The following is a 22,797-nucleotide window of genomic DNA, read 5'->3' on the forward strand; positions in this document are numbered from 1 at the left end:
GTGGGGATATTAGGCCAATTAAACCATGACACACAAGTCTTGGTGTGCAATGGCTTTGGTATGTCTCCATGGAGAAAAGAAAAAAGACCCAATTCTGCTCATTTAACAGAAGAAAACAAAGAATTACTTGAAGGTCCAGTTTGGGGACAAAACCTCAAGAGAAAGAATCTAGATGTGGGATCTTAAGATTTGTTTTGGAATAAATCACAAATAAAGCGTCATTTCAAATGTAAAAAATGTTAAATAAAAATTTTCTGAAATATTTGTAAGTCCAAGGCTACACATAACCAGGGCTTTTAAATGAGACTAAGGCCTATGCTCCCAATCCTCTTATACTGTGTCTCACTGAAGATGGATTAGTGAGTAACACCTACGTTTGGACCCCGGGTCACTTTGGAGGGATTGGATTGAATGGGCCTGAAGCTGACACTGACGTCGGATAATACATATGTTACATGTTTTTGTTTTTATTCGTAGGAATGATTTTTCAGGTCCATAGGTCATCATAAATTTGCTCTAAAAGATCTAGACATGCAGACTTCTGTGGTTCTCTCCTGTACCTAAGAAACAAGAAATTTTGGATTTTTTGTTTCATTTCAAAACATGCCATCTGCAAATATACCTGTTCGTAGAAACGCAAAGGAGCCTTCGGAGACACGGATGGCAGGACTTAAGTAGCTCTCTGGGGTGCTGAAGCTGTCTCCAAACCAAACAGACGCAGTGCCAGAGCTCTGCCTGCCGCACCAAAAACGATGAAGGCGCTTTGTGTTTGCCTGAGCGACGTCGGGAGGAATAGGTAAGGCTTGGAGATGGTTAGTTGAAATTCTTGCAAAGATCAACAAACACACCGGAGGCTGGCAGCTGTAAGATTGCCTTACAGCACCTTGGATCTGTGCGGGGGGCATCAGAGAAATGGTAAGTCTTCGCTCTCTGCCTGCTGTCACTGTGGATGGAACCAAAAGGAAAATAATATTCCTTAGAGGCTTTTTTTTTTGTTTGTTTTTGTTTGACAGGCATCATTGGTGTGATTGAAAAGTCATTTATAGTGAATATAAATATTCACTACCTTGGACACCCTGGAAGGACAATGCAACATATTTCTCCAAATGGTTGGGAGTCCAACCATCCATGTGTGTCCATAGAGAGAAATAGAAGGACCTTGCAGTCACTGCCCTTCTATAATATTATGTTATGGCTTCTCTTGGGAGTGTTGACGTTCCCTTGTTGCGTCCACTGCTTAATATTCAAGGTGGGGGTCTTGGGGCCTTGGAACTGCGACCCTGTTTACTACAGGGCCCTTCCTACAGTTGCAGCCAGGCTCGCCATAAGCAGGATCAACAGAGACCCAAATCTGGATCTAGGTCTGACCATGGACTTCATCATCCTCCAGGAACCTTGCGAAACCTCCAAGGCACTCACGACTTTTATTTACTCTGACAAATCGGCGAATGCCCTTGTGGGCCCCACCAACCCTGGATACTGCATCGCGGCTTCTCTTCTGGCAAAGAGTTGGGACAAGGCGCTGTTTTCCTTCAGCTGTATTTCCTACGAGCTGGACCGTCTCACGGCCTACCCAACGTTTGCGAGGGCCGCGCCGTTCCCTGCCGACGTGCTGTTTACTGTGTTCAAACACTACCGATGGGCCACCTCTGTGGTAATCTCCTCCAACGAGGAGATCTGGATCGAAACAGCTGGGAGAGTGGCTTCTGCGCTGAGGATGAAGGGGCTTCCTGTGGGTTTTGTTGCAGCCATGGGGATGAACGACACAGAGCTGGAAAGCACGCTGAAGAAAATCCAAAGCACGGGAGGAGTGAGGGGTGAGTCTAGTGGGAAAATTGTTAATCTATAAGTTAAACATGTCTAAAGAGTCTGTATCTTGAATGCAAAAACTTGATGAACACGTTGCAGAGGTGTTTTGATCCCATCATCTTGTTACAGTTGAATGTTTCACAGACTTCTCTACTGCTTAGGTTTCTTGATTAGAGGGTTTAGGATTGTGCTGTTTACAGATACGGAGGAAACAAGGTCAAAAAAGGGAAACCCATCCCCTTAACAACAAATCAGATAAAAGACCAAAACTTTCACCTGACATGGTGTATTTTCTCCATCGTTTTTATAAGTACACTGAGAGCTCTGCTGTTGTCTTCATCAGTCATCATCATGTGCATGCACTCCGTTTTGGTTGGAGGAGAGCAGCAGGCCGTGTTTCTTCTCAAGGCAAAGCAGCTGGGGTTGACTTCGGGGAAGTACGTCTTTGTGCCCTACGACACGCTCCACTACAGCGTGCCCTACACCAACGTCTCCCACTTTGCCCTGAAAAACAACAGCAGCCTGAAGGAGGCCTATGATGCCGTACTAACCATCACCATGGCTTCTGAGCCTTTATCCTTTAACGAAGCCTTCGAAGCAGCAAGAAAGAGCGGCGAGATTACGCTGCCAGTGCAGCCGGAGCAGGTATGTGCTGAGACAGGCTCACCTATGACTGACACCACAGTCTCTTGATTATTTAATTCCACTGTTAAACATTTAGATATCTACAAAAATCTGTTTTTCTTTTTTCTATGAATAAATCTTTGTTCCAATGTGAGTCTGAGGTTTTATTTTGGAGGGTGTGAAATAGTGGTATCCTCTGTGTAAGATGGGAAATTGGTAATAAAAAATGGAGCAAACTCTTTTTAATGCATTTGTTCCAAAATGCATACATATTGTACTAATTCTGAGCACAAAATGCACCTTTATTGAAACAGTTCACTGTAACCATCAGGTGAACCCGCTCTTTGGAACCATCTACAACAGCATATACCTGATGGCCAGGTCCATCCACAACGCAAGGAAAGCTGGCATGACTCTGTCAGGCTCCAACGTGGCCTACTATACGAAGAACACAAACTTCGATGGCTTCAACCAGAGGTTTGAGGTGGACAGCAGGGGTCAGGTGAAGACCAGCTATGTCGTCCTGGATTCGGACAGCAAAGGGGCTGAGCTCTATCAAGCCTACGTGGTGGACCTCAGGTCTGGAGTGCTTCGTTTTACGGGGAGGTCCATTCATTTTCCAGGAGGATCTCCTCCTGTGGCAGATTCTAGCTGCTGGTTTGAGGAGAACGCCGTCTGCACCGGAGGTACGAGCGTGGCCATGTGGGTTGGCCAGTGTTCTACTGGGTTTCCTCTGTGTAACATTTGTCAACCAAAGGACAGATATGTTCAAGTGATTTGTTCTCCGTAGGAGTGGAGGTGACTTACATCATAATTGTGCTGGCTGTCATCCTCAGTATGACTGTAGGAGGGTTTTTCATTGGTCTTTATATCAGGTAAGGCCCCCGTAAAAAAAAACGTTTTTTTCCAAAAAATATTTTCATTTTTGTCATCTTAATATTTTAAACTATACTGAAAATTATTCTGGTTTCATTTAATTCATTTAATGTTGATTTTTGCATTCATTTAGCTACTATTGAAATTAATCGTTTCAATATTTACTTGTTATTCAATTTTTTAAATAGAATTTCACCCAAATGTTGACTCTTATAAAGTAAAATATTCTTGAATGATTACTGGCAGTTTCTAAATTCTTTTCAGATGAAGTGATTTGCTTCCTTCTTGCGTGTTTCCTTTACAGGAGGAGACTTCAGCAAATCCAGCTAGTCAAGGGTCCCAACAGGATCCTTTTGACCTTAGAGGATTTGACTTTCATCAACCCCCAGTTGAGCAAAAAGGCAAGAAACATCATCACTTTATCCCTATTTGTCCCCTTTTTCACTCATCTCATTCATTCTTAGTAAGCGATGTTGTTTACTGTGATGCAGAAAATCACACTGGATGACCTGAGTGAATCCAAGAGCGCCCTGGATGACAAGTCTGCAGACCCCTCCCACTCCATGAACAGCATGCAGACCGCGACTCACGAGAACTCCAGCGTTGCTGTGTATGAGGTGTGTGCTGCTTTAAGTCCCAGCACTGGTCTTCCCGTAGAAACACAGTTAGACTAAGAGAGAGCAGTTTTCAATTATAATTTGCAAGCGAAGTGTGAATGTGGTCTTTAACCACATGCGTGGACATCACATTTGGGGTCATATTACCGCAGTGGGTAATTCTGTTTGACTGATAAGAAACTAAAAAGGCAGATTAACAAGAGCTCAGGTCTTAAGAGGTTAAATGATCCTCTCCTCCACTAATTCAATAAATTAAAATATTGCAATAAGTAGTCACATTATCAATGATCACACATTGCTGTTGTTTACAAATGCATAGGGAATTGAAATCAAATCAAAACGAGCAATTCAAAAGGTCAAAGGTTAAATGATTGTCTTTTTTCTTTTTAAAGGAAACCATAATAGTTCAACCTTTGACCTTTTGAATTGCTCAATGAAATGTAATTGGGGCTGCACGGTGGAGCAGTGGTTAGCACTCTTGCCTCATAGCAAGAAGGGGCCTGGTTCAAGTCCCAGCTGGGGGACCTGGAACAGAACACCAATGGGGGACCTTTCTTTGTGGAGTGTGCGTGTTCTTCCCCTTGCATGCGTGGGTTTTTACCGGGGAATCTGGCTTCCTCCCACCGTCCAAAAACACACTTCATAGGTTGATTAGTTACTCTAAATTGTCCCTAGGTGTGAATGTGAGAGTGCATGGATTGTGGCCCTGCGACAGACTGGCGACCTGTCCAGGATGTCCCCTGCCTTTGCTCACAAGCAGGAGGAATAGGCTCCAGCAGCCAAGGGACAAAATGAGTTTAGAAGAAAATGCAGTTTTATGTGAAGTTAAATCCATTTTTACTTTCATTATGTCCATTTTTTTGCACAACGGACACTTTAGGGTGACTGGGTTTGGCTGAAGAAGTTTGAAGAAGGTCAATTCAAGGAGGTGAAGCAAAGCACCACAAAGATCTTTACAAAGGTAGAGCACCTGTTCTGTGGAATTTATCAAAGTATGACCATTTAGCCTGTAATCATTGCAGTCAGGGTGTAATAAAAGCTCAAATGTGGAATTTTCTTTTGTCTCGTAGATGAAAGACTTGAGGAATGAGAACGTAAACCCATTCCTGGGCTTCTTCTTGGACTGCTCCATGTTTGCGGTGGTGACAGAGCACTGCTCCAGGGGCAGTTTGCAGGACCTGCTGAGGAATGAGGACGTGAAATTAGACTGGATGTTCAAATCCTCTCTTCTGCTTGATCTCATCAAGGTAAGGACACACCAACCCTTGTCTGTGAGGTTTTAACCCTCGGTTTTAACCCTTCGCTATAAAAAGTTACACCATCACTTTTTATTTTCCCAATAAACTTTATTACACATTTTTTGATTTACAGAAATTCACATTCAGTTGCACAATAAAGACACATTAGTTAATATCAAACACATATGTAAGACCAAACAAAAATAATAGTAATAAGCCCTGTGTGTGTCTTTTCTCATTATACCATCACTTTTGCAGGGTAATTTTTACCCAATATAATATAACCAACATATAGTACTTGTCATAAAAAATAGATCAAAACAGACAACACGTGATAAATTACAGTGGTTTTCTTTTATTTTCAACTGTGGGATGTGTGACAAAATGAAAAAGTAAAACATAGGAAGTTCCCTAAACTGAAAAATTACTGAAAAAGTAGGAATTTGAGAACAAATATTTTCCTAAAAATGACAAAATGATGCTGGAATCGTGGTCTTTGTTTCACCCATTCCTGGGATGTGTGAGACTGCAAATAGTTTCTCTCATCATCCAGCGAAAGTGCTCTAGGGTTAAAAAGACAAGCAAATCAATAAAACTCGGTGTTCTTTTTGCAGGGCATGAAATATCTTCACCACAGAGAATTCCCCCATGGTAGATTAAAATCTAGAAATTGTGTAGTGGATGGACGATTCGTCCTGAAGATTACAGATTATGGATTCAATGAACTCCTTGAATCTCAAAAAGCTCCTGTGGAAGAACCCCCACCTGAAGGTACTTCCCTCTCTTGTTTAACTTGTAAAATGGTTTTATGGTCAAAAACGTTGAATTTTTTTCATGATTTTAACTTTGTAGAAAAAACGATTTATCTCTTATTTCAAAACGTTGAACTGTTCACATTTGAAGGTATTAATTTAAGTTTAAGATTTAACCAATCCAATTTTGGGTTGTAGTTTTTTTGGACAGACTAAATAAACATTCCTTTAAGCATTTTTTTCTTCTTTTTCTCTCAGAATTGTACTGGACAGCTCCTGAGCTCCTGCGGGATTTAACTCATTTTCACAAAGGGACTTACAAAGGAGATGTGTATAGTTTTTCTATTATCCTTCAAGAAGTGGTGGTGAGGGGCCCACCATACTGCATGCTGGGTCTACCTCCTGAAGGTATGCTTTCACCACAGACAGGGGCAGAAATACATGGGCTGAAATGAGTCAAACAGCTGGAATAAGAGTGTTTGGATGACTGGCAATACATTTTCACCAAGCAACTAAGACAGATCTCTCGTAACCCTTTTACCTGAGACACAAACAAATATGATGAAAAGCGAATTTGAACAAAACTGGATGCAGTTTTCGGCAAATTTCTGCATTGCGTCAATGATATCCAAAAAGTCCAACCCAGTCTGGTTCAGTAACTTGCAGGAAATGTTTCCATATCATCCCCTTCTATCATAAATATGATCTAAATCAAAACTCACCAATGGAGACATCTTATCATTGGTGCTTGACGCGTTCATTATTTTAGCACATTTTTGTAGGCTTCTGGGAAGTCCAGTCAAAGTGAGTGTGTGTGTGTGTGTGTGTGTTGGGGGGGGGGGGGGGGGGGCACAGTCAAGCTGCGACTCAGTCATTGTGTAGTTTAAGAAAGTTTCTCCAAACATGACAAAAGACAGACAAACAAAAAGAAAGAAAGAAAACAGGTCTTTTTAAATAAAGACATTTACAGGGGTGGCTCAATTGGTTGCATGGGTGCAGTAGTGGCACATGGGAATTCAGGATTTGATTCCCAGGTACGTGATGAGCTTCATCCAGTGTTGGTCCTTGGACAAGATCCTCGGCTACGAGCTAGAGTCAGGACCATAAATATCTGGACAGAGACACATTCTTTCTAATTTTGTTTCTGTACATTACCACAGTGAATTTTAAATAAAACAACTCAGATGCCATTGAAGTGCAGACTTCCATCTTTTATTCCAGGGGTTGAACAAAAAGATTGCATAAAAATGTGACAAAACTAAAGCATTTTTTAAACACAATTCCTTAATTTCATGGGCTCGTAAGTAATTGGACAAGTGAAATAACTGAAAACAAAATGGTCATTACTAATATTTGGTTGAAAACCCTTTGTTGGCAATGACAGCCTGAAGTCTTGAACTCATGGACATCACCAGATGCTGGGTTTTCTCCTTCTGAATGCTCTGCCAGGCCTTTACTGCAGCGGCTTTCAGTTGCTGTTTGTTTGTGGGCCTTTCTGTCTGAAGTTTAGTCTTCAACAAGTGAAATGCTGCTCAATTGGGTTAAGATCAGGTGACTGACTTGGCCATTCAAGAATGATCCAATTCTTTGCTTTAATAAACTCCTGAGTTGCTTTAGCTATAAGTTTTGGGTCATTATCCAAACGCCGCCCAATCAGTTTGGCTGGATTCACCTGGATCTGCGCAGACAGGATGTCTCTGAACACCTCAGAATTCATTGGGCTGCTTCTGTCCTGTGTCATGTCATCAATAAACACTAGTGTCCCAGTGCCAGTAGCAGCCATGCATGCCCAGACCATCACACTGCCTCCACAGTGTTTTACTGATGATGTAGTGAGCTTTGGATCATGAGCTTCTCCAAGCCTTCTCCATACTTTTCTCTTGCCATCATTCTGGTAGAGGATGATTTTGGTTTCATCTGTCCAAAGAATGTTTTTCCAGAACTGTGCTGGTTTTTTTAGATGCTTTTTAGCAAAGTCCAATCTAGCCTTCCTATTCTTGAGGCTTATGAGTGGCTTGCATCTCTGGATCTACTTTCATGCAGTCTTTTTTTTATGGTAGACTTGGATATTGATACACCTTCCTCCTGGAGAGTGTTGTTCACTTGGTTGGCTGTTGTGAACGGGTTCCTCTTCACCATAGAAATGATTCTGCCATCATCCACCACTGTTGTCTTCCGTGGACGTCCAGGTCTTTTTGCGTTGCTGAGTTCACCAGTGCTTTCTTTCTTTCTCAGAATGTACCACACTGTTGATTTTGCCACTCCTAATACTGTAGCAATTTCTTGCATGGTTTTTTTCTGTTTTCTCAGCTTAATGATGGCTCCTTTGACCGCATGTTGTCTGTTCATAGCACGAGTCCTCTAATCAACTCCAGGCCTTTTATCTGCTTCACTCATAATGAAATAACAAGGGAATTGCCCCACCTGCCCATGCAATAGCATGGAAGTCAATTGTCCAATTACTTACGAGCCCATGAAATGAAGGGATTGTGTTTAAAAAATGCTTTAGTTTTTCACATTTTTGTGCAATCTTTTTGTTCAACCCATGGAATAAAAGCCGAAAGTCTGCACTTCAAAGGCATCTCCTCTTCTTCTTCTTCTTTCGGCTTCTCCCATCAGGGGTCGCCACAGCGAACGAGTCGCATGGTAAATTTGGCAATGTTTTACGCCAGATGCCCTTCCTGACGCAACCTTCTCAAACCGGGCTTGGAACCGGCAGAGGTAGAGAAGGGAACAGGGAGGAGCCTGGAGTCGAACCCGGGTTTCACGGACGGAAGGCGCCGCAAACCAGCACGAGCTAAACTGGCTCACTTCAAAGGCATCTGAGTTGTTTTATTTAAAATTCACTGTGGTAATGTTCAGAAACTAAATTAGAAAGAATGTGTCTCTGTCCAAATATTGATGGTCCTGACTGTATGTAGCATAGTGGCTACATAGCCACTGGGCCCCCTTGTTGGTTGTATCAGGAAGGGCATCCAGCTTACGTAAAAATCTCTGCCAAACGAATTTGCGAATTTGCTGTGGCGAACCTTGATGTGACATGCAGAAAGGTGAACAACGAAAAGAGTGTATCACCAAAACAAAAAAAAAGGAAACCGTAGAAACAGTCCTGAATCAAGAAAACTGCTGGTGTAAATTGTACATTTTTAATTCTTCCCATACATGACATTGTGTCCCAAGATTATAATGTGGCAGAGCAAAAACAATTCTGATTGAGGGACACTGAGCTTTGAAACTATTAAATTCTTGCCAATTTTTCCCTGAGTTCCAATTTGTTGTGCTTTAGAAACCAATCCAGGCAATGCTTTGAGAAGGGGTAAAGCACTTAACTTGTACCCAACGCTTAACCTCTTTTGGACACTCTTTGTAGACCAAATAATGTTGCATACCTGCCTACATGTAGATATAAAAACAATGCAATGGGTTGTATTGATCTTTTAAGTCATGTGGAGTTTGAAGTGCATAGTCCCACTTCATAGTGTCTGTGTACCTTAGGTTCTAGGTGCAATGAGGTTGTGATGTCTAAGACTCTGAAGATTTTTGTATCAATATTTCTGTAATATCCACTTTGGTTACAATTCAATGTAAAATAAAATTGCTATAACCATAATTTTTTTCAGCACAATGCTATGTAGGTACAGAATCTAAAGAATGCGTTTATCCACTTCTCCAATTGTCAGTAACAGCCTTAATGTAATGAAATACGAAACCAGAAACTAGAGAGATTTACTTCACATGGTCATAAAACAATGAACAGCCCATCTGTGGTCTGGAAATCACTATATAACATTACCTGTCTTGATTTAACCAAGATATTCAGCATTGTTTCATCAAGCTTCTGATTACAGAGCTGTGTAGACATGCGGTAAGATGTTTGGGTTCAGGAGAACCAGTTAGACCAACATCCAAATCAATTGTTTATCTCTTCAGAGTACCCCCATTTAATGGGAATGTTGTTCCTTTTCATGATCTTATCTAAGGAGGTTTAAATAATTGCAATTCATCTCTGTTTCAATTCATGTTTTTTTAAAGCTTCCTAAAAATTTTCTGAAAAGCTGTATTTTTTTAAATGATGTCCTGTTTCTCCATATTTTTTTCCCCAGAGATAATCCGTAAGGTAAAAAAGCCTCCTCCGATGTGCCGCCCTACGGTGGCCCCAGACCAGGCTCCACTCGAATGCATCCAGCTCATGAAGCAGTGCTGGAGTGAACAGCCTGACCGCAGACCCACCTTTGAGGAGATCTTTGACAGGGTATAATTCCTGTAGTTCCACAAAGTTGCCACATGCCTCCAAATCTTAATTATTAAAGTGAGCATTTCTCCAATAGTTCAAGATAATCAACAAGGGTAAGAAGACCAATATTATTGACTCAATGCTGAGGATGCTGGAGCAGTACAGCTCTAATCTGGAAGATCTCATCAGAGAGCGAACAGAGGAGCTGGAGGTAGAGAAGCAAAGAACAGAGAAGCTCTTGTCTGAAATGCTTCCACCGTGAGTCCATCAACACCCAAAAAACACCCAAAAGGATAGTGATTGATTATCACATAAATGTCTCACAACTGTGGTCTCCCTGCTCAGTTCTGTAGCTGACACACTGAAGACGGGCGCCACAGTAGAACCAGAGTACTTTGATCAGGTGACCATCTACTTCAGTGACATCGTGGGCTTCACCACCATCTCCTCTCTCAGCGATCCCATCGAGGTGGTCGACCTTCTCAATGACCTGTACACACTGTTTGACGCCGTGCTCTCTAACCATGACGTCTACAAGGTCAGCAAGTTTCCGACAGTACACAGTAAACAGAACTTTTATTGTGTTGAAAGACAGACAGACAGCGAGACAGATAGATAGATAGATAGATAGATAGATAGATAGATAGATAGATAGATAGATAGATAGATAGAGAGAGAGAGAGAGAGAGAGAGAGAGAGAGAGAGAGAGAGAGAGAGAGAGAGAGATTGACTTTATGGGAAATTGCTAAAATGGAAATTGAACACTGTACTTTCCAATGTTGTCAATAAGGATTTTTGAAAGAAAAAAAGCATTTTTTGAAGATGTTGACATTTTGTATTTCTGTGGAAACAGGAATTTCTAAGTAGATTCAGACAAGATGTGGGTCAAACAATATGATTTATTGCTTTTAAAAATAGTTTTTTTGCACTGAGCAACCAATGTGACCAACTGTTACACTATTTTAAATGAACATAGAGATATTATTGTGACACCTGAGTTTCCATATTGACTTGGTGCAGGTGGAGACCATTGGTGATGCCTACATGGTAGCATCAGGCCTGCCAAAGCGAAATGGAAACAAGCACGCTGCTGAGATCGCCAACATGTCACTTAACATCCTCAGCTCAGTGGGTTCCTTCCATATGCGTCACATGCCGGATGTACCGGTCAGGATACGGATAGGAATTCACTCAGGTGAGAAAAAGAAAAGCAGGTGTAAGATCTTTTATTTCCCTCTTGATTGCCAAACTTAAGCAGAGTTTTGAATAAAAAGTCAACAGAGAGGAGAATTCTGAAATTCAACTGTCAGTCATAGAAGTGGCAGTCACACAACTACACTGAGGAAGGAAGGAAGGAAGGAAAAAAAGAGGGGATTTCCTTCAAAGAAAAAATAAACTAAAATAAAGGCTAATAATCATACATTGGAATTAAGATAACAAAACACATAAAGCAAAAATTATGCTCAATCATGGCTTTTCTAAAAGTTGTTAAGAAAATTTCATATTTATCCCTGTAGCATTGTGGTAGCTTGACTAATTTAGCATATGGGGTGTGTTTGAATTGACTACTCCCTGACCCCCAAAATGACCATAGTGAGGGTCTATCCAGTACCCTGGATTTTAGTGCAATTCCGACATGTGTTCACTACTTTAAAAAAAAAAAAAGTAAACGACTAAAATGACATCACCCACTAGTTTCAGAGAAAAAGTCAATAAATATAAAACTTTTACAAGTCTAGGAATCCACTGTGTTTTAAAGATGAAAACTTGACTGTTTTATAAAAAAAATAATTTACAATCACTTTTTAAATGACTAATTGTTCAAATGAGGAATTGAACTGTTCTTTCTTGTGCATTCTTGGCAGGCCCCTGTGTTGCAGGGGTTGTAGGTCTGACCATGCCTCGGTACTGCCTTTTTGGAGACACCGTCAACACTGCCTCTCGTATGGAATCTACTGGGCTGCGTGAGTCACCGTTGGTTTATCTAAAAGCTCTGTTTTATTCGTAATATGCATACAGAGGGACAGATTTCCTCTGTGCTATGAAACTTGATATTTCTTCCTGTCTCAGCTTATAGAATTCACGTAAATATGAGCACTGTGAAGATCCTCCGTTCTCTTAATGATGGCTATAAAATTGACGTCCGAGGCAAGACAGAATTGAAGGTACCTTAAATGTAGCATTTTGTTGATCCACAGAGCAATGGTATATATTGACTTTAGACTGTAGATTTTTATATTTATTTTTTTATTTTTTTCAGGGTAAAGGTATTGAAGAAACTTACTGGCTGGTGGGTAAAACCAACTTTTCAAAACCTTTGCCAAAACCACCAGAAATCAAACCAGGGTAAGTTTCAATCCTGGATTTGACAAAAATACAATGAAACATACAGAATGTGGTGCAAAATCTGCAAAGGAGCAATAATCACCTTTACCGTGAGCATATGAGCTTGTACCTTCATGCAAATTGCAACTGTTCACATATTACTTTAGGGAAGACAATCACGGGCTCAAGCCTGAAGACGTAGCAGCGTACAAGAGAAAGAAAGCTGAGAAAAAGGCCTGACTTTGTCGGTCCGATCATTAGAGGTATAGGCCTGCACGCCAGCTTGTGTTGTGTCGCCGAATTGTTACTGTGTCAACTGGTGTTCATGTGACCTTCCCTGAGATATCACACCTTTTTAGTCGCTTTGATTTCCTGACTGTTTGGATCTATCCGTCTCCTTATTCTCTTGATCTCATCTTAATTGGGGAAAGCCTTCTTCTTTGCTTGTTTTTGTTGTGGCTTCCTTATCCACTTTCATAATTAAAGCATTCACTGTGTGGCTTCTGATGTTTTTTGTGTTCTTAGTAAGGTGCTTTTTAACATTTATGTCATAAATACCGCAATGGAAGTACCTTGATTTTTTATTTTTTTATTTTTTTCAATTAGGGACAACTGGCAAGAAATGGTGACGGAGGAAATCAAGACTCTTTTCCGCCAGGCCAACAGACCAGTGCACAAAATGTTCTGAAAACAGGGAGAGAAGACAACATACCAAAGATGGAACTATTGAGGAGACAAAGAAGTATCAGGATGAGGATGGATCTGGAGACAAAACGTTCGAAAAGCTGAAGAAGCAGGCAGAGGACAGAGAGCGCCACCCCGTCCGTCTCTCAGTGTGGCTTAACGCAGACTTGTTTAAGAGGATTGTTCATCGACTGGCTAATCTGCCTGCAGCCAGCACAGCAGAACACAACGGTGCTAATGTAATGAAAGTTGTCACGTTATCTGCCTACCTAACTGCTGCAAGGGGTTGCAGCAAAGCTTAATGAAGGAAGGACTCATCCACTCCTCTCTGCACTCATTAGCCACTGCGTGGCCATCTACTTCAGGGCAACCAGAAGTTCACCCATTGCAAGTTTGAACACCTATTTCAAAATGAAATGTTATTTTCTAGCAGTGGTCTGTAGTGAGCTCCTCATAGAAATGCAGAGCGGAAGCTGTTATGTAGCTGTGGTTGAATGGCCCACACGTCCTGTCAATCGTCTGTCTGCAGCAGGTTTCATTCAGGTGTTTTTTTTTGTTTTGTTTTTTAAAGTCACAGATATGAAAGCACATTACTTTCCCCCAATATGTCTGAGTCTTCCCTTCAGACAAGGTCACCTATTTGTTTGTGTGAGCTGCTTCTTATTTGAGGAAAGGAAAGTTGGTACAGCGGTTGGTTTTTTCTAAAACCCCAAACTGGAAGGATGGAGGACATTCTGATTGTATAAAACGTGTCTAAAAAAATGTTTTTAGCAGTAAGTTCAATTTTGATGGAACCAATCAGGCATGACAAAACCATAAACTAGCTTTAAATTGTGAGATCCGAGTAATGCTACGTTCATACCAAGGTTGTGACATGCATTCTTGAACGCGCTAAACGGCCTTCTTGAACTGGCTCATGTCTGCCACTTACAGTTGAAAGAGGCTTGTTGTGAAATGTCAAAGCGGTGCAAATGTCAGGAATCTTGCTCCGGGCTTTTTCCCCCCAGCTCTATTCCAATAAATGAAATACTTGGTGTCGTATAACTCCGGCTGGGTACAATTCAAACTTAATACATTCTTCAATGGATCAGTTCTCAAACAGTTGGCATTAAAACGGATGCCATCCATACATCACTACCCAATCTGACTCCCTGATTGGTCCAAATTTCGACCTGGTTTACCCTTCAACACGCGTTCAATGGCTGCACGTTTTATCATAGAACCCGAAAACGGTCGTAAAAACTACATACGAGTCGTGAGTTTTAAACGGGGAAAGCTGCATTCACACACAGTACACACAGTGTAGTTCGTTTAAGATCGCTCTACAGCGTTTTAAAAAAGCGCAAGAAGTGCAAGGAGGGGCATTCTTCTTCTTTTGCCTTTTTTACTGTTTACTAGCGCTTGTCTGCCACCTAGTGGGATGAAACTTGATGTGAAATGTCAAAGCAGTGAAAATCCAGCAAATCTTGCTCTGGGCTTTTTGTTTCATAGCTCTGTTCCTATAAATGTTTGTCTTCGTGTCGTTGTAATCCGGCCGGACAGAAAATGCAATTATGAATTTCTCCTCTGTGATCATGCTTTGGTACTTCCGTGCTTTGAAAAGGACGCCACATACACGTCCCTGTTTGGTCACAGTGCTGTGTTAAGCATCAAAAGGCTCAAGCGATTGAACTGTCAGCGCGCTCTCAATGAACGGCTGACATGTGCGTAGAGCCCGCCACCGAACTTTAACGAGCGTTCCGGACTGAAATTCAGGTCTACACACGTTTGCATAGACTTTTCATTGGAAGTGGTCACTTGAACGCACGTTGCTGAGGGCGGTGTGATCATAGCTTAATACTTGAAAATTTAGTTTTTCCTGTTTTTCTTATTTAAAAAGGTTGTATTGACTTTTAAAGTCTGCTTTGCCAGTCTGGCTACGATTCTCCAAAACAAATACCTGAAAGTAAGTATTTATTTTTTATTAAAAAATCAACCAAAGATGTAACTCTGCGCCTAAAATCTAACTCTAATGCTGCAAACACTGAATCTTAAAGGGCCAATATCATGCTAAATGGAATTTTTGAGCTTTTAAGTGTATTATAATGTTAATTCCTCACTATAAACAACCCCAAAGTGGTATTTTGATCCACTCATGTATTTCTGAGTTTCCTCTAAACATCTGTATTCTGAGCGGCAGGCCCTCCCAACCCTTGAAAATGAGCAGGAACTCATGTTGTGACGTATGACCAACACCCACTTTCTCCATGGAGCTAGCAGTGATCAGCCAACACGCTATTGTTTTACATGCACAATATGAACATCTATCTTTGGATGTTGTTTGTTTTTGTGGGCGAAACGCAGACACACTGCTGAGGCCGACTCTAGGGTGACATCATGAAATGGGCGGCACCCACAAGGAGCGAAAGGCGGAGCCTCAGAGATCGAGCCGTCTTACTCCAGGGTAGAAAAGGAGTTCACAAAATTAAAAAAAAAAGTTCTTTAGTGTGCCAAAGGTAGTATATGATCATATATATGGATGGAGCTTTTTCTTCTTCTGAAAGACTGAAAAAAAGCATGATATAGACCTTTTAAAAAAGTAAAAATAAATAAATAAATAAACTTATTTCAAGAAAAAAGAAAATTCTGTCATTGAAAAATATCTTAAATTAAGAAAACATGTCTTAGTGAATAAAAGTTCTTTTCATAAGAATTCTTGGTAAGAACATTTTTCTTATCCCCTTTTTTTTATCCCATTCTTGAAATGTTTCTTTTTTTGCTTATTTGAACAAAGATTTTCAAATTTTTCCGAATTTTCGACTTAATTTCCAGGTGACTGTATTTGCAGTGAAGTGGAAATCTCAACCAAGTTTCTTTTTTTTCGTTTTTTTTTTTTTTAAAGAGTCCAAATGGACTTTTTAAAGTACGGACAATAAATTTAAATAAATTATATACCAAAAGGAGTTCTTGACAGAAGGAAATGTGAGAAAACCAAACAAGAAAACATCGTCTTCATTAGTGCACATGAGCAGGAAGTATGAGTTTACACATTGGGGAGTAGAAGTCAGGTCGAGTAGTCACAAAGCTCTAAAATCAGACACACAATTACAATATCTGAAGATCACAGATCTCAATTTTAAATATCCTATCATGAAATCATTTTTTTTAAATATTTATTATCTTTCCATCAATCAAAATCAATTTGTTGCCGATGGTCTCCAGTTGTGAAAAAACTATTCTTAGAAATGGATGATGACACTAATCTGTCCCGCAGCAAAGGTGGCCATTCATCATTTTTATCAAAAAGATGCATGTACCTACAATTTCTTTGGGTAAATTTAACCAATCCAAACATTTTTTAATAGGTTTGTGTTATATATACGTTTTTTTTCTTTTGCTTCTTTTGTTTACAAAATAAAACATCTGAATGAAGCTCCTGAACACATACAGACATACAAATGTATACATGGATTTCTACCTACATAGGTTAAATGTTGGTATCAGACCTAAACTGTCAGTAAGAGATGCTATTTTTTTAATAGTAAAACATTAAAATATTTTATTTGTTGTTTTATTTCCACTGTCTTAGCATAGAAAGAGAATTTCAGTGGAGCCAGGCCCAAAAGTGTTTTTCTGCTGTGAACCATACTCATGAACTACTATGGTTGAATTAATATTAATCCATAAACTACCATCATAAAGGCGTGGCAGCCAGGATGAAAGAAGATCTCAAAACTAGGACTGTTTTTCCATTTTGTAGTCTTTGGAATACGGAAGTCTTTCAGTGAAAATGTTATATTCTGTGCACAGAAACGTTGTTGATGTCATACAAGTACTAATGTAAGCACTTTAATTTCCCCACGATTTAACTGAACAATCAGGATTGTATTTTATTCAGTAATCGGAGAGACAATATTTTTGGTCCCTTGCCATTTACTTTTATATCTATATATATCTATATATATATATATCTATATATCTATATCTATATCTATATTTATATCTATATCTATATCTATATCTATATATATACATTAGCCACTTTTACAAATTCTAAGTTGACTGACTGGTAATGCCTAATGATATACGATCCTAGACTGCTTTTAAAAAGCCTCCCTAGCTTTAGGAACATGTAAATATTTCACGTTACCAACTAGTCTCTGTGATTTTACATTCACAAAGCAGTTTTAGTTCGACTTTTCAAAAGCTAAATATTCAAATATCTGTTAAATGCTGTTTTTTTTTTTTTTTACATTATTCCCTTCCACATTTTAACTGTATGTCAATGTAAATGCCACACCATAAATAAATAATTTATTTGTATGTCATGTGTGGTTTTTACAACCACAAGGTGGTGCTGTCTTTCTTTTTGCAGGAAGGCTTCCTGTCCTCACACTGCCATTTTACTATTATATGAGTCATTTTGTATTTAAAAAAAAGGCTATTTTATCAACAAAATGTCTAAAAATAACAATTTAACTGCACAAGAGGTCCCTATGTTTGGGACGCCGGATGTAAAAGTTCGGCAAAGTAAAACTAGGTAACAGTTTTGTTGATTTTTAAACATTTGCTATATTTTTATTACTTTTATGTTAGAATTTGCTACAAGCAAAAGTGCTAAATGTCCTCTTATAGCTTCATTCAAACAGCCTCTGGCTGACTTTCCCGGTCACCATGAGAACCCCGCACTCCAGGTTGTCAAAGCAGGCCGGGGGCCTCCTTTGTCTGAGACAACGATGACCGTTGTCTTCACAGAGGAGGTGGCTAGAATGTTCTGCACACGCATCCATGGCAGCTCAGTGATCTAAGGATAGAAGCTGCATTCCAGATCTGTGTTTACGGTTAAATCTCCAGCCAGCTGGAAAACTGTTATCTTTTCGTGGTGAGCTTTGACTGCTTTTGTCACGAACTGGTGGTGGAGGACCCAAATGCAGGAGACCAAGCTTGATGACAGGAACTAAAACATTTAATTAGCAAACTGAAACATGACAAAACTATGAGGGGAAAAAAACCTGTGACAAAACAGAGCAGATGACCTGACAAGGATGAACAGAAACCAAGACACTTAAATAGGCTGAGGGCAATTAACTGAACTGAAGACAGCTGTGGATCATGAACCAGAAACTGGTGTGACTGACAAGGAAACCAAAAACATGACAAAGAAAACCAAACCATTGAATCCTTACAGTACCCCTCCCGAAAAGGGCAGATCCCAGATGCCCAAACACCCCTAGGAAGAGGGGACGTGGATAAACAGAAAATAAAAAGTCCAGAACAGTTTGGGTTCCTGCAGCCTAGCAGAAATGAGGGGTGACATGGCAAACCCCTCCTCAGGAACAGGCATGAAGAGGAGCGGTCCCAATTACTCTCCCCAGGGACAGGAACCATGAAGGGGAGCAGCACTGGTGACCCTCCTCTGGACCAGGAGACACAGCCAAGGGGGAATGAATGGTGACCATCCTAGGGACAGGGGACATGAAGTGTGGGCCCGGCGACCCTCCTCAGGAAACTTGAGATTTGAAGGATGGTCCCGGCAATCCCCCTCAGGAACAGATTGGCTGGATGTGGTAGGGCATAGCATGAACAATGCTGCAGGAACTCATCTGACGTGGCATGGGATGGTAAGATGAAAAACTCCCCTGCTGGGTCCAAGGTGGTCAGGTCATTCTGTCACGAACTGGTGGTGGAGGACCCAAATGCAGGAGACCAAGCTTGATGACAGGAACTAAAACATTTAATTAGCAAACTGAAACATGACAAAACTATGAGGGGAAAAAAACCTGTGACAAAACAGAGCAGATGACCTGACAAGGATGAACAGAAACCAAGACACTTAAATAGGCTGAGGGCAATTAACTGAACTGAAGACAGCTGTGGATCATGAACCAGAAACTGGTGTGACTGACAAGGAAACCAAAAACATGACAAAGAAAACCAAACCATTGAATCCTTACAGCTTTCTACAAACGCTAGTGTTTGAATGACGTTCAGGCAGATTTTCCAGCCACAAAAGCCACAACGAATATATTTTTCCCACTTTTATTGAAAAAGAAAATGAACGCGTTCTTACATTATCACATAAGTCCAACAGCTGAGCATTAACTGGAGCACCTTCCACTGCAAGTTCAGCTCAAGCTGACAAACAGTACAACGAACAATGGTTGGAGGCGTCCCTAAGGAGCTGTAAAACAAGCTTGTGCAAAGATCTCTTCTTTAAACATTAAAGATAATGCAAGAAAACGCACATGTGTTGGTTTGGAGTAACAGTGACAAAAACAGGATGTTCAAAAATAGACCATACTTAATATAAGTATGTCTTTCATGCCAACTGTTGTTCATACAAAAAATTCCCAAGAGATTAACTTTAAAAAAAATGTAAATGATAATCCCCCTAAATTTTGATGTGACCAATAAAATTAAATTGTCTAAAGGAATGTGTTGTGAAAGTAACAATCGCACCACAAAAACACACAGTTGCAAACAGTTTCCTCCCAGATGTACACATAAAATAAAATTACCTTACAAAACAAATAAAGAATATTATAGCTCATCACGCATCTTTTCTCCTTTAGGTCTAACCACTCTACCAATGTACAAGATGGAGTTGGTCTTGTTGTCTTTCACCAGGAAGATGAACGGGTGATCGACGTAGAAAAGCTTGGGGTTCCTCAGCTTGTCTGTGCCAAAAATGCTAGTGTCGTACGGGTTTCCGTCCACGTCCAGCTCCAAAGCTGAAGCGTGGAAGAGATTCGAAAGATAAAGGTCTTTCTTCCCTGAGATATTCGACAGATCTGCTTTGGATTTGTCCACAGCCTCGGTTAAGCCAAGTTCTGCCAGGTATTTCTGAAGAAAAAGGGGTAAAAAAGAACAGAACCGCTCAACACGTGCAATGCAATCTCAGCCGTTTTAGCCATAATCTCACAGTTTTGTGCGACCGTTTACCTGCAGGTTGTGACTGACTTCCACAGAGACTTTGGGGAGGGAGATGGCTACGGCTCTGTTCTCCATCTTGCTGAGCCAGGTGTCCACCTGCTTCCTTGTCAGCAGTTTCTCCAAACGTTCCAGGGGCTCCAGGTGATACGGCATGATTAGGATCATGGAGGCCTGCTTCTGGCCCAGAGGCATGTTCAGCACAAAGATTTTGTTCTCTGTGTCTTCAAAGAAGTCGTACAGACCTGCGGAAAGCGAGACAATCTGGCTGATCGTGCTTGCATTTTTGTGTGCAGATGCATTCAGTTTGGAAGACATAATAAAATCAAAGATAGAACTGAGGTGGAGGTGAAGGGGGGGGGGGGGGGGGGGGATCCTCACCAGTGCGATGCATCATAGAAACCCCCACTGTGAATGAGCGGGTTACTAGGAAACCGCGAGTGTCGACCATTTTCTCATGGAATCTCTCCTCCCAGTGAGCTGTGGGGGGAGAAGACAAAACATCCGGTCACACGTCTGCAGGATGACCGGCTCCGCTCGGATGAGCTCCATACTCACGCTTGAAAAACATGGCGTTGACGATCATGGCTCCATCTGGGTTCTGCACCTCCTTGGTGACCTCGGGGAGCTTGCCGTCCGTCGACTTGGCCGCCCACTCGTTGATGGAGTTCACCGCGCTCCTCTTGTCCCTCAAATTGATTTTGGAGTGATCGTAGTTGTAGTGCTTCTTGCTGTTCTTCACGAAGTCGTCGGCAAAGCTGACGGTGCTGGGCCCGTAAAGGCGGTTGTTGATCTTCCAGGTAGTGTTGCGAGCCTTGGTGTCACTCACCTAGGGGGGGAGGGGAGGGGACAACAGATGAAGTGTGAACATTTTCCAATAAACTCAGAGTGTTGTTTGAAGAAGCCCAGATGTTTTAGCTCCTTACTTCAGAGAGGAGCTCCGACAGGCCTGAATGCAGATGCTCGTCCTTCAGTTTATCAGCGCTGAGGACGGTTTTCACCTGGGAGGCGGTGGACGCCTTCCCACCAAGAGCCACCATCCCAAGAGAGGAGGCCACCACCACAGGAGAGATGGCGATGTTGTCGGTGCTCTTGTCCTTTGCCATGCTGTGGTAAAGGCTGGAGAAAAGAGAATCACAGTAATTTACTCATCTACAACGATGAAACAGCACATTTAGGTCAGACCATGACCTTGTAGTGTTTTGTAATGATTACTAACCTAAAGGCCAGATTGGCACTGTTATCAGCCAGAGTCGTGGCGTGAACGCTTAGCTTCTTGTCCTCTGCAGAGGCTCCCAAGGCCAGCAGGCAAAGAGCAACAATGGTTGTCGTCCACATCCTGTCTGTCTCCAAATGCAGCAGCAGCCTGAGGGGCAAGAAGAGAAAAAGTTAACATTAGACAACCAATTAAAGGAAGAAAAGAATCCATGTCTACTTTTTATCTGTTTAAATCGGTCCTGGAGCCGGAGTGGCCCACCCCCACAGGGAAGCTGGTGAAGCCTTTCAGAGGCAAACGTGATGTCGCCACGTCATCTACAGCTGAAAACTGCTGCTCCCTGAAGAAGAGCTTCTGGCTGTAATGTGACGCCTCCCGCTCAGCAGATAAATGCTCATCCAAAGTTTAAAACGTTTTGTCTGGGAGCCTCTGACACGCTCCCTGCTGGAAAAGGGAGTGTCGCTGCAGAGGACTCTTCTCCTCTTCACACAGTTCAAACAAAGGTCTAAATGCACAGGCTCAGGCTGTGGAATTCACTCTCTTTTTGCAGACAGAGGGTTGTAGCCCTGTAATTGCACTTTAATGACACGGGATTTTCATGCTTGGATACCTGTGGATGTTTTCATTTCTGCGATTTTCTTTCTGAAAGACAAGAAGTACATGTAGTAACCTCTACAGAGCAGGCAGCGAGGATATTGTCTGGCGCTGACAGACAAGAAGTTTATGTTTTACATCAACGTCTCCTTTATTTACTGGCTATAATCTACCAAACCAGGCGTTTTTTTTTTTGACAAAGCCAAACATCTACTGGAAGAAGACGAATGATTCCAGAGAATGCCATATCAGGATGTGAAGCATGCATGAAGCTTCATCTTTTCCTGTCACAGCTCTGGAACTGAGTTTGCTTTCTTGGAAACAAAGAGCGGCAGGCTGCAAAGGCAGGGCTGGAACTTTAAACCGCCAGCACTAACTTCTTCATTCCCAGTTTGCATTCTTCCCTAAACACACAAGGACTGAAAATGCAGTGCTCACCTGGCACAGATTCGCAGGGCGTCCCTCCTGTGTTGAGTCCGTGGGGTGGCATGGCTGCATGGGGCGCTCCAGCTCTATATATCCTTACAGAGAAATTTCTAGAAGATGGGAATGGGGTATTCAAATGAGGGCGGCCGGGTCTGCTCCGAAAGTCGAGAACTGGGACGTCCCCCTTTGGAATTGCAGGGCGGACTCAAAGAGGAGTCGACTTGTCCGTACCGATCTGGGATCTGCAGGAAAAGTTTCCCACAGAAGCCTGAGGAATCTGGTTTTTGCTCCGTCTGTGCTGCTTCCCTCCATCTGTGCCGACTCAATCTTTTACTTTGATTCTAACCATATTAAAAGAAATCAACTGATTTATTTCCTGGATGAAATAGACTTCATCCATCAGTCTGTGTGAAACTGTTGGAAATCTGAGCGTCCTTTTTCATTTGCACCAAACAGGATATCCATGAATAGATGCATTGTTTTCTAATACTCC

The 22,797-nt window shown here is 41.5% G+C and overlaps 2 protein-coding genes across 6 annotated transcripts; one reads left to right on the forward strand and one right to left on the reverse strand.

Moving 5' to 3' along the window:
* Positions 1 to 9: 9 nt before the first annotated feature.
* On the forward strand, positions 10 to 16,572 carry gucy2f (guanylate cyclase 2F, retinal). Of its 3 annotated transcripts, XM_078956449.1 has the most exons (20): positions 362 to 915; positions 1,014 to 1,817; positions 2,153 to 2,454; positions 2,765 to 3,119; positions 3,224 to 3,308; positions 3,614 to 3,710; positions 3,801 to 3,926; positions 4,807 to 4,887; positions 4,997 to 5,173; positions 5,779 to 5,935; positions 6,175 to 6,324; positions 10,020 to 10,168; positions 10,245 to 10,408; positions 10,496 to 10,688; positions 11,171 to 11,345; positions 12,016 to 12,114; positions 12,221 to 12,315; positions 12,411 to 12,496; positions 12,643 to 12,738; positions 13,082 to 13,209. In XM_078956449.1, exons 2-19 carry the CDS (start codon positions 1,088 to 1,090, stop codon positions 12,713 to 12,715), a joined length of 3,294 nt encoding a protein of 1,097 aa, XP_078812575.1. In that variant the 5' UTR covers positions 362 to 915; positions 1,014 to 1,087; the 3' UTR covers positions 12,716 to 12,738; positions 13,082 to 13,209.
* A 2,591-nt stretch (positions 16,573 to 19,163) lies between these two features.
* serpinh1b (serpin peptidase inhibitor, clade H (heat shock protein 47), member 1b) lies at positions 19,164 to 22,546 on the reverse strand. Of its 3 annotated transcripts, none has more exons than XM_011482941.4 (8): positions 22,317 to 22,458; positions 21,895 to 21,926; positions 21,288 to 21,434; positions 20,995 to 21,187; positions 20,627 to 20,897; positions 20,450 to 20,548; positions 20,081 to 20,313; positions 19,164 to 19,981 (listed from the first exon to the last, which is right to left on the reverse strand). In XM_011482941.4, exons 1-8 carry the CDS (start codon positions 22,374 to 22,376, stop codon positions 19,679 to 19,681), a joined length of 1,338 nt encoding a protein of 445 aa, XP_011481243.1. In that variant the 5' UTR covers positions 22,377 to 22,458; the 3' UTR covers positions 19,164 to 19,678. The 3 variants fall into 3 exon arrangements, with proteins under 3 accessions (XP_011481243.1, XP_078785639.1, XP_011481245.1); XM_078929513.1 differs by having other exon boundaries at positions 21,504 to 21,926; positions 22,317 to 22,433; XM_011482943.4 differs by lacking the exon at positions 21,895 to 21,926 and having other exon boundaries at positions 22,317 to 22,546.
* Positions 22,547 to 22,797: the final 251 nt, after the last annotated feature.

Source organism: Oryzias latipes, chromosome 13 (assembly GCF_053564925.1).
Source record: "Oryzias latipes strain Hd-rR chromosome 13, Olatipes_Hd-rR_3.1".
In the NCBI taxonomy this organism is placed as follows: Eukaryota; Metazoa; Chordata; class Actinopteri; order Beloniformes; family Adrianichthyidae; genus Oryzias; species Oryzias latipes.